At 38.9% G+C, this 13,232-nt stretch overlaps 1 protein-coding gene across 1 annotated transcript; it reads left to right on the top strand.

Annotated features, from left to right (window-relative positions):
- Positions 1–536: 536 nt before the first annotated feature.
- Positions 537–11,875, top strand: bdh1 (3-hydroxybutyrate dehydrogenase, type 1). Its single transcript, XM_026944773.3, has 5 exons — positions 537–774; positions 4,091–4,201; positions 5,096–5,237; positions 7,765–7,917; positions 8,872–11,875. Exons 1-5 carry the CDS (start codon positions 559–561, stop codon positions 9,336–9,338), a joined length of 1,089 nt encoding a protein of 362 aa, XP_026800574.2. The 5' UTR covers positions 537–558; the 3' UTR covers positions 9,339–11,875.
- Positions 11,876–13,232: the final 1,357 nt, after the last annotated feature.

Here is a 13,232-nt window from a genome sequence, read left to right as displayed (position 1 = left end):
ATTAGTAGTAGTAGTAGTAGTACAGCAGCATTAATTGTATTATTATTATTATTATTAGTAGTAGTAGTAGTAGTAGTAGTAGCACAGCAGCATTAATTGTATTATTATTATTATTAGTAGTAGTAGTAGTACAGCAGCATTAATTGTATTATTATTATTATTATTATTATTATTAGTAGTAGTAGTAGTAGTAGCACAGCAGCATTAATTGTATTATTATTATTATTAGTAGTAGTAGTAGTAGTAGCACAGCAGCATTAATTGTATTATTATTATTATTATTAGTATTAGTATTATTATTATTATTATTATTATTGAATTTCTTTCCCCATACTTTTAAACACATTGCCATGACTTGTTGATCTGCATGAAATTTAAACCCCAGTTACAGGGCCTCATCCTGCTCCACTCCATCCTCCCTATCTAGGCGACCTACAGCAGACACACATTGCTCGCTGCAGTGCACTACGTGGTTAATAAGCGGCGCTGTGTTTGGGACGCGACCCAAGTCCAACCCTCTCTCCTCCTCCTCCTCCTCCTCCTTAGTCAAATCGCAAGATGGCTTCACAGCCGCTGGTTCGCGCCGCGCTGCTCGTCGCCTTCTCCGTCCTCTTCACGCTCCTGCTGGCCTTCGGGCTGCCCGCAGCTCTCACCTGGCTCGCGCACTGTGCGGGGTTCGCGGAAGAGGCCGGGGCCACGCACTGTCTCGCGCTGCTCTACGCGCTGTTCGTGCTGTGCGTGGCCATGCCCAGGATCCCGCGCGGATCTGTCTCGGTGAGCGCCTCTTATTTACAATAATAATGAGTTTAATCTCAGCTTTCTATTCTAATGAGCCCTAAACATTCCTGCTGTCAGCACTGTGCTTTTATTTTTACTGCAGCTTCTATTCTTATTTAGTTAGTACATCTGAAACACAGCTAAAATAACCCTTACATCAAAACTGGTCTTTCTCAGCATCTCTTTTGTACTAATTTCATAGACACCAATATGACAGTGTAATTACAAAAAATATGAAAAAATATCGTTTTAAATAAATAAATAAATAGGTGTAGGTGTAGGTCATTTCATTTTATTTTTTATAATTCATCACTTCTGGTAAAATGTTCTGATCTCATGCTGTACTATTCTTGTGTTCGTCCAATCAGATGCTGTCTGTGCCCTGGGGGCGTTTCTTGCACAACACTAGCAGCTCATTAGCAGTAAACATGGTTCATCCATGTGTTTCTGGCTGTGTGTTTTCCCAAACACTGCCTTTTCCAATCACAGCTTGGTTGAGAAGAAATGGTTGGAGGTTGTTATTTTTAATATTTTTTGCAGAGAGTGGAATTTGTGCAAGTTACCTGAAGCACTTCGCTACCTCACACTGATCGAGAACATGATTCCGTCTTTATGCTTCTTCAGTACGAGTCAGTAATATCATTTATCAGTAATAACATCAGTGACGATCTCAGTGGCTTTGCCTGTCTTGTGACTGATTAGGGCTGTTCGCTTACGTACATACTTACTTTCTTACTTACTTACGTGCTTACTTATGTATTTACTTACTTATATATTTACTTACTTACTTAAATATTTTCTTATCTACCTACCTACCTACTTAAGTACATACTTTCTTACCTACATACATACTTACTTATTTCTTACCTACCTACTTTCTTACTTACTTACTTACTTTCTTTCTAACCTTCCTACTTTACGTACTTACTTACTAACTAACTAACTTACTTTCTTGTTTGTTTGGTTGCCTGGGTTGCAGCCAGATCCTGCAGTTCCTAGAACTCTTTGGTCCCTGTAGGCAAACATGACTGAGTAATAAATCACCCTCTGGTCTTGCAACACTGTTGGCCATCATTCGCTTCATTTCAGTCTGGCTTCTGTAAGCATCATGAAACTGAAAGTAATGTAGATGCATTAAAGAGTGAACAAGAGCTAACATTTTTCTGCAAAATCTCCGGCTATATTAACTAAAATATCACTGTCTAGCAAGTAAAACCACAGCTGGCTGCATATTTGACATTATTACACTTTACAGCTGGACATAGGGTTGTTATAATTTGTTCTGAAAATCAGTGAGGTTTTTTTTTTTTTTTTTTTTTTTTTTTTGTAAGATTTTCACATTAAAAATGAAGCCCTTTCATAAGCAGCAAGCTCTGTCACCTCCCCATATCGCCTCGGAAAGAGCTAGCTAATCGAAACAGAATCAGTAGCCAACTGATATTAGATAGTAGATATTAGATTAGATGAACAGATGTACAAGGGTTCCTAATAAATTGGGCACACTTTCATGCACCGGGGGGAAAAATCAGATTTATGACACACATTTTAATTCTGTTTAATACTATTGATCCAAGATGAGCCTGATGCTAGTGTTTTTCTTCTCAAGCCAGTATTTTTCCATGATGATAGTTGCAGACAGTGTGTGGTAAGAGAGCTGAGCTGTGCGTGTCAGGGTCAGAGTCCGTCACAGTTCGGTGGTTTTCCAGATTTGGAAGGTTTAACAGAGAGTTAAAGAGACACACAGATGATATCAATGACAAACGTTACAAAACAGGATTTGAAACTTCGTTGTCTCTTATTTTCTCATCACTCCTTTCTGTTGTAAGTTCAAGTTCAAGTTGAGCTTTATTGTCATTCTGCTACATGTGTGGACATATAGTTGAACGAAATGTCGTGTCTCGCAGGACCACGGTGCTACATACAAGTTAATGTAATGTTCCTTTATCAGTGTATCTCTTAAAAAAAAAAAAAAAAAAAAAAAAGGAGAAGCTGGAATGTGCACAACCAATCAGAGACGAGGAAAGCGGAGCTCTGGTAGATAACAAGTAATGGAAGACTGTGAACACCAGTTAGCATCCTGCAAACTGGATGCACAAAAAACCAATGCTTTTCATATTTTAATTTTTCCTTTTTCAATCATTTTTCATTTAAATGCCGGATTATGCATTAACACAACTGTGTTAATTTACAACACCCGGAACTGACATGTGAACTGATACTTGTTACATAATATCTCATATACTGTGCAAGCTTTTTCATTTATTTTCACTTTTTTTTCCCATTTATTTTCAGGTTGTTGTTTTTTTTTTTTTCATTCATTTTCACTTTTTTCATTTCTTTTCATTTTTTTTTCATTTATTATCACTTTTTTTCATTTATTTTCACTTTTTTTTCATTTATGTTCAGGTTGTTTTTTTTTCATTAATTTTCACTTTTTTCATTTATTTTCACTTTTTTTTCATTTATTATCATGTTCATTTTTTCACATGTAGGACGTGTTTTTATTTTCACAGTATTTTTTTCACACATGGTTCATTTTCCAGATGTGATTTTCTCACATGAATCATTCTTTTTCACGTGTGATCTCATTTTTCACATAAACACACACAGAAAAGTCACAAGAACTTCACATATGAATAAACAGGAGCCATCATTTAAAAAAAAAAAAAATACACATGTGGTTTTTAGGGTAACGTGAAACGTAGTTAATTTTTTTTGGTTTAATTTTTTCCTATTTCATTTATTTTCAAATTATTTTTTACATCTAGTGCATTTGCTTTTGTTTAATTTTTTTTCCTGTTTTATTTATTTTCATGATTTTTTTTGCATTGCATGTGATTTTATTTTGTGGATTTTTTTAACTGCATTTTATTTTACTGCTTTAATGTTTATATTTTATTTTTATTTATTTTTTTTTTTTTGCTGATTATAGTTTTTTGATTATTATTTATATTCCTGTTTTTGTTTTTGTTGTAAATTTAATGAACTCTTCTCTGTCTGTATTGTCTGTAACTCGGCACTTTGTAAGCTTTGTTTAAAAGATCACATTTAAAGCCCCTTGATTGTTCAAGCTGAAGAGATTAGCATTAAGTATTGGCGCCCCCCCCCCCCCGCCTCAGCACACCTGATTAAACACATCAGTTCAATAAAAAGTGCTTTGTGATGTGAAACTGTGTGTGGTAGAGAAGTAAAATACTAAAGTGTGCAGTGAAAGGGGTCTAAACGACCCGAACAGGGACCTGCAAATCTAACCGGAAGGTAAGAAAGGTAATTGAAGCTTGCAGTGAGTGACGTTATTGCGTTTTCCCTGCAGGTTGAGGAGAAGGCGGTGTTCATTACTGGATGTGACAGCGGCTTCGGTCATGCTTTAGCCAAACACCTTCATAAACTGGGCTTCACCGTGTTTGCCGGATGCTTCTTGAAGGTAATGTTTTACAGATGAACACACCACAGAGCTGCACTCTCTGTTTGGGTGAATCATAATAAGAGGAAGTGCGCAGAAGGTGTGAGAATGATAACTGACACTTGCGCAATTCTTCCTGAGCATTAACAGGTTTAGCCCACTGTGATTAAACAGTGTGACTCAAACCTTCACTGTGACTACATACTATAGATTATAATGTAATAGGCAAAATGAACAGATTTTTCAGATATTTAGATTATAGTATAAAAGGCAAAACTATTATTCAAAAGACTTTTTCTGAATAATAATATCCACAAAAGTAACATTTTAACTTTTTTTTTTGGAAAAAGCTTCCAAAAGTAAAGTGCTAAACAATCATTCATTTAATGAAGAATGACTTAAACAGCTGCAAAAATAGTCTGTGCTAACATTTTTTTTAATGTTTTATGTATATATTTTTAATAAAACATTTGGTGATCTAGGGTAAATACATCAAGTATCAGCTGTTAAGCATTTAAACAACAAATCAAACACCCCTTTAGAAAGCTAAGAACCAAACTTTTTTTTTCTTTAGATTTTTTGAATAAAGTCTTTAGAGTACACTTATTGTTTAAGGTGAACTCTGTGACTGTTTTTTTTATTTCCTATTTAAAACTCAAGAATGATGTATTATTCTGTTTTTAAAACCTTCCTGAATATTTGAATATATATATATATAATTTATACTGATGTGGCCAGAATAAAATACAGTGCATTCACTTTCACTGTTTATTCAGCTTATGAAAGACTCAGTAATTAATTGAAATATTAGTGTAGAAAACTTCGAGCTGGTCAGGATGGAGGTGTGCAGCTTTAGTCTGAGAGACGAAAGAGAAGGTGATGGTGTTGAGTGTGTGAGGTGGTGTTGACCCACAGGATCAGGCTGGCGAGGGGGCGGTGGAGCTGGAGAACATGCACTCTGACAGACTGAAGGTGGTGCAGCTGGATGTGTGCAGTGACGAGCAGGTCTCTAAAGCTGTGGAGTTCATCGGGGCCAACCTGGAAAACCCAGAGAAAGGTGGGAATGAGCTGGGTGATAAATATTTAAGTATGTATATATGTATATATACACCAATCTGCCATAACATTAAAACCACTGACAGGTGAAGTGAATAACATTGATTATCTCATTACAATGGGAACTGTCAAGGGGTGGGATATATTAGACAGCAAGTGAACAGTAAGTTCTCGAAGTTGATGTGTTTCAAGCAGGAAAAATGGGCAAGCATAAGGAACTGAGCGACTTTTTACAAGGGCGAAATTGTGATGGCTAGACGACTGGGTCAGAGCATTTCCAAAATGGCAGGTCTTGTGGGGTGTTCCCAGTATGCAGTGGTTAGTACCTACCAAAAGTGGTCCAAAGAAGGACAACCGGTGGACTGGCGGCAGGGTCATGGGCACCCAAGGCTCACTGATGTGCGTGGGGAGTGAAGGCTAGCCTTTCTGGTCAGATCCCACAGAAGAGCTACTGAAGCACAAACTGCTGAAAAAGTTAATGCGGGCTATGACAGAAAGCTGCAGACCAGTCAGAGTGCCCATGCTGACCTGTGTCACCTACAATGGCCATGTGAGCATCAGAACTGGACCATGGAGCAGTGGAAGAAGGTGGCCTGGTCTGATGAATCATGTTTTCTTTTATATCATGTGGACACCCGGGTGTGTGTGTCGCTTACCTGGGGAAGAGATCACACAAGGATGCACTATGGGAAGAAGACAAGCCAGCGGAGGCAGTGTGATGCTCTGGGCAATGTTCTGCTGGGAAACCTTGAGTCCTGGCATTCATGTGGATGTTACTTTGACACGTACGACCTACCTAAACATTGTTGCAGACCAAGTACACTCCTTCAGCAGTATTCCCTAATGGCAGTGGCCTCTTTCACACTGCAAAAATTGTTCAGGATGGTTGGAGAAATATGACAGAGTTCAAGGTGTTGACTTGGCCTCGAAATTGGCATCTGTAGGATGTGCTGGACAAACAAGTCCGATCCATGGAGGTCTCACTTTGCAACTTACAGGACGTAAAGGATCTGCTGGTAATGTCTTGGTGCCAGATACCACAGCACACCTTCAGAGGTCTTGTGGAGTCCATGCCTCGTCACGTCAGGCAGGTGGTTTTAATGTTACGGCTGATCGATGCGTATACAGAATTTTTAGAAATATTGGGCCTTATGTATATATCATATAGTGTAAATGTTTTTGTAGGACAAACTGAGCTAAAACTTCTAGCCAGGTCTATCAAAGGAATTTCAGTAATGCTGATTTCCTTCATACTCATGTATATATGTTGATAAATCCCAGAGATAAATTACCCAGCAGTGTCAAAACATTCGTGTCTGAACCTGTTATTTTGCTTGATTCAGCCCCTGTTCATTCCGTGTGCATCTGCCCTCGGACAGCTCAGCTATCCTTTGGGAGTTTGGGTTAAAGAGCCTCATTAGGATTAAAATAAATAGAATTAGGGCTTGGGATCAAATCCGATTAAGTCTCAAACCTCACCCAGACGATTAGTGTAGTAAAAACACTGATATTTATTTAGGATGAACAGGCTTGGGAGCTACAATAGCACCACTGTTATTATCCTCCATCATGAAAGCGCATTAACTAAGCACAGCAGTAAATACTGTATTTATACCACAATGTTGTTAAATTCTTGATTCTGATTGGTCGGAAGGTGTTGATTCATTTTCTATAACGGCAACTCCAACAGCTATAATTCAGATCACAGGTTTAGATTAATGTGCTTGTTCTAATATTATTGTTCATCATTTTCTTTCGGCTGCTCCTGTTAGGGGTCGCCACAGCGGGTTGTTGGTCCGCATATTTGATTTGGCCCAGTTTTTTACGCCGGATGTCCTTCCTGATGCAACCCTTCCCAATTTTGTCCGGGCTTGGGACCGGCACTGGAAGTGCACTGTCGTGTGCCGCCCCAGGGGCTGGGGTTGGTTCCTGTGGTTGGCCTTGAGAGCGCCGAGGCCTAACCACTCGTCTTCCAGGGACCCCAATGCACTCGTTCTAATACGTTGTGTTTAATAATGATTCAACACAAAAATAGAGAATCACTGACGTGGTGAAGTTGAGGAGACAGTTATTTAACATTTTATGGAAGGAGTCTCCAGTGTCAGCATTTGGAAAAGTCACTAGATTTTTCTCCACAGGAAAGTCTCCAGGAAAGAGGAGTTTACGCTTTGTGGTTTCTCAGTAAGATGCCAAGTTAAAGGGAGTTTGATGGGACTTGTGGAACTTGTTGGAACTGTAATTGTTGACAGATTGCTGTAGTATAAGAGGAATAAAACATTTCAGGATGTGCTGATTATAAATTAATTGACTTCAGGATGGTAACAAATCTCTGCTTCTTCCCACCACACCATCATTGATTATTTTTCTATAACTGCAAGAGTTTTATTCTTTATGTATTTATTTCGCATGAACAGGCTTGCAGACTTTCAGAATCCATTCAGTTACTGTACAAGACTGCACTCGTTTTATAACGAAGTGAGCTGAGGTCTGAGGTTTAGTCCTGTTGTGCTGTTCGGTGCCTCCTGCAGGTCTGTGGGCTGTAGTGAACAACGCCGGGGTCTCCATGTTTGGGGAGGTGGAATTCACCACCATGGACACGTACAAGCAGGTGTCAGAGGTCAACCTGTGGGGATCCATCCGAGTGACCAAAGCCGTTCTCCCCCTCATCCGCAGAGCGAAAGGTGCGAGGCATGCTCAGTAATGCACTCTGTTACAGATAACACACATTTATTTAAACTGAAAGCTTGTTAGCAGGAAATGTTCATTTCTACTCAGTGCATGGAAGTACTCTGGTGACCAGTTCAGGGGAAACTCTGTAGTAAATTGTTTGGATAGGGCTTTCTAATAGACGCATTTCATTTTGAGGTTTGTTAGATTTCCATACTGACCTCCCACTGGTTTATTCTTTCTCAGGTTTTGTTTGTCATTCTGAAGGTCCAAAAATCCAGAGAACAAGCAGTGAGCTTAGCGTGACCCTGACTTGTCAATTTTAACCTCTAAATTTAATCTATGTAGAAGAACACATTTATTTATTTTATACCACAGGACTGTTAAATTGTCCTATCAGCCAAGTGTTTCAAGTAGAACCCTTTCTTGGACGTTAAGAACCCTTTTCTATGAGCATATTCGTACACTCGTAGAAAAAAGGTGTGTGGGGGATCCATTGTATGTATGTGTGTGTATTAACTGGTTAAGTGTGTGGTACAAACTCCAAATTATTGGTCATTATTTTCTTCTTAATACCGAGAACCTGTCAGATGTTTAGCTCATTTAGAAAGACTGTCTTGGTACATGATACACTGTTATGTGTTCTTAAGGGTTCACTGAATAATTAAGGATTTGTAACCTTTAAAAAAGTGTTCCACTTAGAACCCGTTCTGAGACAGTAACACTGTTGTAACATTCTACATTAAATATTAAAGGGTTCCCCACATGGACAAACAAAGAACCCTTAAGGTAATTTTTGTGAAATATGCGATGTTATGTATTTTCAACATTAAACTTGATTTTAAAAAAATGTATAGGAAATGCCCTAATATCTCGTATAAAATGCTAAAATGAATTCATAATGCACTTATTTTTGCTATTTTAAAAACCCTTTTTTATACTGACTGCATGTTGCTGCTCTGTAACAGGACGTGTGGTGAACATAGCCAGCATGTACGGTCGGATGGGAAACGCTCTGCGCTCTTCGTACTGCATCTCTAAATACGGCGTGGAGGCCTTCTCCGACTGCCTCAGGTACGAGATGAAGGCCTGGGGGGTAAAAGTGTCCGTTGTCGAGCCGGGGAACTTCATCGTAGCTACAGGGATCCTGACGCGTGACATTGTGGCCTCCACGGCCGAGAAGCTGTGGAAGGAGGCGCCCCTTGGTGTGCAGGAGGACTACGGGAAGCCCCACTTCGAGCACTACATGGCCTTGATGCGCTCCTACTGCAACAGCGGCCAGCGCGACGTCACGCCCGTTTTGGACGACATCACGGATGCCATCATGTCCAAACGGCCATACACACGCTACAACCCCATGGAGCCGTACTGGTGGATTCGCATGCAGATCATGAACCATCTCCCAGGAGCCATTTCAGACCGCCTGTATTTCTGAAGTGTTCCCATTCCTCTTTCTCTCTGCACTCGCTGACCGAGGCTTGAACACTTCATTATCACATGATCATTATCATATATTTTGCTTACAATTCATCTTTAACATGCCGCTGATTATCACGTTCCACATGGAAATCAAACGATTTGTGACTCATTATGTAAGATCCCAGTGATGTTTCTGAGGAGTTCTGTATGCAAGCTCAATCATTCCTGACATTCAAGTGACATCTGATCAATCACTCCAGCGTCTTTTAACCCTGATCTCTAGCATATATGGGATTATCATGGACAGGAAACTCGACACGTGGTCTCCTGAGTAGCACAAACAGAAAATCTCTCAACGATCGCAAATTCAAATCCATAGTCCAAGAGAGCAAATAGCGCTCTCCTCTGAGGGTGTTACACCACCCTGTGACGCAGCTTGAGCAGCAGTTAGAAAAGATGCAGTTGGCTGGCTTCACACTTGGCTTCTCAGTGGAAGCACATGACAGCCTTCACACATTCCCGGCTGGTAGCTGTTGTGTGATAGGAGAGAAAGAAGTGACTGGTGGACCCGACTTGGCCAAAACCAAAAAACAGTGACTGAAAAAAAAAAATTCCATGAATGGATTGATGGACGGACTGATGGAAGTCTTAGATAGCCAAAAATCAGGCTTAAAGATCAAAACACAAACAGGAAGGAAAGTATTGAAGAAACACTATTTTAGACTTGTGACATTGCTGTGTCCTTGACCCTGTTTGAATCAATTCCAAACTCTAATCTGTTCCTCTCCTGGTTATAATGATAATTCCATATAAATCCTACAAACATTCAAGCACACGTTCTTGCGATATCACACTAAAAAGAATCTCAAATGGACGCATGGACGGCCTGAATTTAAAAACAAAATCTTTTCAAATCAGCTTTCCAAATGAATGAATCTGAAAACACCATTTTTACGTTGCAAAAACAAACAAAATGGCAGACATGATGTAAAGGTCATGGGTCAGATACACTGTGTGTATGTTGCTCGCATTTCGTTGTGGACGGGAAACTTTTAGGAAACAGACTGAAAATGCAAGCGTGTCCAAGTGTGTCCATTTCCTGTGTGAGTGTGTGTGTGAGTGTGTGTGAGAACTAGGCTGGAGTTTAACACCCTAGACTTCCATTATAAGTGAGTTTTAAGTACAGGGAAACATTTCAAATGATTGCCAGTGGTAATCGTACATATACACTATGGATGTGGTGGATTTTAGGTCGGAAAACGCTGGAATATTCCTTTTATGTCATCTAGAAAATGCAGTTTTTGGTAACAGAGATTAATAATCACAGTTAAAACGCTCAGTTATCATTTGTACTTCTAATTGTACAGATCAGTCACTAATCACTGCAGCATTATCGGTCATTTCACGTACTTTAAAAGAGCAAATCAGAGCTAGATGTAATTATCGAGATGATACGATCAGTACTCTCTCTCTTTCTATCTGTATATATATATAAAAAGATATATGTATTTTCATAAAACACTGAGCATATAAAGGGTTTAACCTTTGACGTTTGACTAGCGTGCTTGTACAGAGTTGTGTTTTGTAGTTGGGAAGGAAGTGTTTCTGTATGTGTGAAGTGCCTGTGGTCAGAGAGCACATGCCTCAGTTTGGTCTGTTTTCAGCGAGACAGCAGACCACCACGGGATAAAAGAGGATGCCTGTGGTCGTGTCCAGACTTCGACTTAAAGCTGTGTTCACTGGTCTGTATGGCTCTCTTCTGGGTGACATGAATTTGTGTAGCAGGAGTGTATAATGAGATAGGCCTCATTGATCAATCTTTTAATAAAGTCGTAAAGTGTGTAAATGTTTTTAAAGGACAAATATCTGAACTAAAATGTCCCACCAGATTTACAAAAGTTCAAAGCCTGTTTGATTCATTTAGACACACCCACAAAACTCCATAAAAGGTAAAGCTTACAGTGAGCTGAAAACGTCAAAATGGCGACTGAACAGTGAAAGAGCGCCTCCTATCTCCTAAATTTAGTTCAATACATCTTCCAGTAATGCACATCAGTTACCATAGACACACACTAACTCCTCCTACTTTTACAGGGTGCCATTATTTTTGTCCTAATCGAATGGCAATAGATCTTATTTGTCTTTATGGACTTGTTTTGGGTTGCTTTCTTTCAAGTCATTAATGCGAAATGACTGTGTTTCACATAATGTTTATTAATGTTGTGTGTGTTATTGTAATAAGTGATTTAAACTTGACAGCGTAATCCATATATACACTCACGGTGACTCATCATCAATTATACAACTTTAATCCGATCAATTTGTTTAAAGATTTCTTGTGTTAATGCTCCTGCGGACATTTACGAATAAATCTGTTCGTATCCAGTTTGATAAATGAGGCTTCTACAGTTATTATAACCAAGTTTTACGCGTTTCTGGCTTGGCCACTGGAGGGAGCAGCTGGGCAACTCTCTGAGTCTTGTGTTTTGAAAAATTGTTACAATTTTTTGAAGATTTGAGCTTTGCTACAATAAAAGTGCTTTGAGAAAAAAAGTGTATAGTGTGTTGACTGTTTTAAACATCATGTGATCCCTACAGCTGCGGCTTTCACACTAGGTGTTTGTTTTCCTCTGAAAAGTGCTGATGGACGTGAAATGGGGAGTGGCTACAAGCGAGAAAAAACAATTTGGAGCACAGCAGCGGTAGAAAAAAAGTCTTTTTGAGCGAATATAAGAAGCTTAACAATATGTTCAGTATGAGATATATGAACTTAATATTAATTAATATTCATATTTTAACTTTACTATATAACTACAAACAACAAATCTGTTAATTTTGTGATGTTTGTTGATATCCAGTAACACAGCCTGTTCCCACTTTAAAGGAAAAATGCACACTGAATAACTTTAATCTTTATAATTAACATTAACATCAACATCTTATATCGGTGTCTAATATTTATTTTATAATGTTTATAAAAGGTTTTTAATGTTTATAATATTTATTTTTTTAAATGTTTGTTTAAGCATCTTTCAGTGACATGGTCTATTTTCATTGTGGTTAACAGTTTCCTACATTACCCACAATGCCATTTGATTACCTGCTGATAGTGGGTGGGATTTAACCCTTGCTTCATCTCTATGTAAAGAGAACGATGCAGCGGCGCTTTAGTCCTTTAGTCTGTCCAATGTTTGCTATCTCCACTACTCCTACACTGGATTTCTCATTAATATGATGATGAACATCGCTGATGATGATGAACATCTTTTCTCACCGTGCGTGAGAAACGAAGCTCTTTCGTTTTCAGGAGCTTACAGCAAACACCTGATCGTTATAACTCATGTTTAGGAGTGCCGACGTTACCTTATAAACAAAACAAAACAAAAAAAATTGTCGATATGGTGGTGTTTTAAGTAAGGAGACATTTATTTAACATGTATGGAAGGAGTCTCCAGTGTCAGCACTTTGTAACAGTAAGTCTTCCATCACTGGAAAGTCTTCATGGCAGAGGAGTTTGCTCTTCGGGGTTTCTCTAAACATAACAAGTAACATAACAAGCTGCGTATTTTGTCCTTAGAAAAAGACAAAAAAAGAGGGGAAACGAGGATGGTGAAAGAACGACTGTTTATATCAGTTATAATGGAAGTGATAACAGGAACTAACTTGTCTGGAGGACATTCCACAACATTAAATGTAACTATGGATGGATAAAAAGTATGATGTGTGGTATAAGAGGAATAAAACACTTCACAACATACTGTTAGAGGAAAATAATTAACTTTCAAGTGGTAACAGTAACGCTGCTTTGCATCACACCACGCTGTTGTTGATTATTTTCCTATAACAGCACAATCTAATATCCGTCACAGGGGGCATGGTAGCCTAGTGGTTAGCACTGTTTCCTCACACC

Source organism: Pangasianodon hypophthalmus, chromosome 1 (assembly GCF_027358585.1).
Source record: "Pangasianodon hypophthalmus isolate fPanHyp1 chromosome 1, fPanHyp1.pri, whole genome shotgun sequence".
Taxonomy (NCBI): Eukaryota; Metazoa; Chordata; class Actinopteri; order Siluriformes; family Pangasiidae; genus Pangasianodon; species Pangasianodon hypophthalmus.
The sequence above is the reverse complement of the archived record's forward strand: the minus strand, read 5'-3'. Positions and strand labels throughout refer to the sequence as shown.

Excerpts from the sequence above, each read along its gene's own strand:
- bdh1 (XM_026944773.3), top strand. The coding sequence starts at position 559 with ATGGCTTCACAGCCGCTGGTTCGCGCCGCGCTGCTCGTCGCCTTCTCC. Across the intron at positions 4,202-5,095 it reads TTGCCGGATGCTTCTTGAAG|GATCAGGCTGGCGAGGGGGC; the intron begins GTAATGTTTTAC and ends GTTGACCCACAG. Across the intron at positions 7,918-8,871 it reads CCTCATCCGCAGAGCGAAAG|GACGTGTGGTGAACATAGCC; the intron begins GTGCGAGGCATG and ends GCTCTGTAACAG.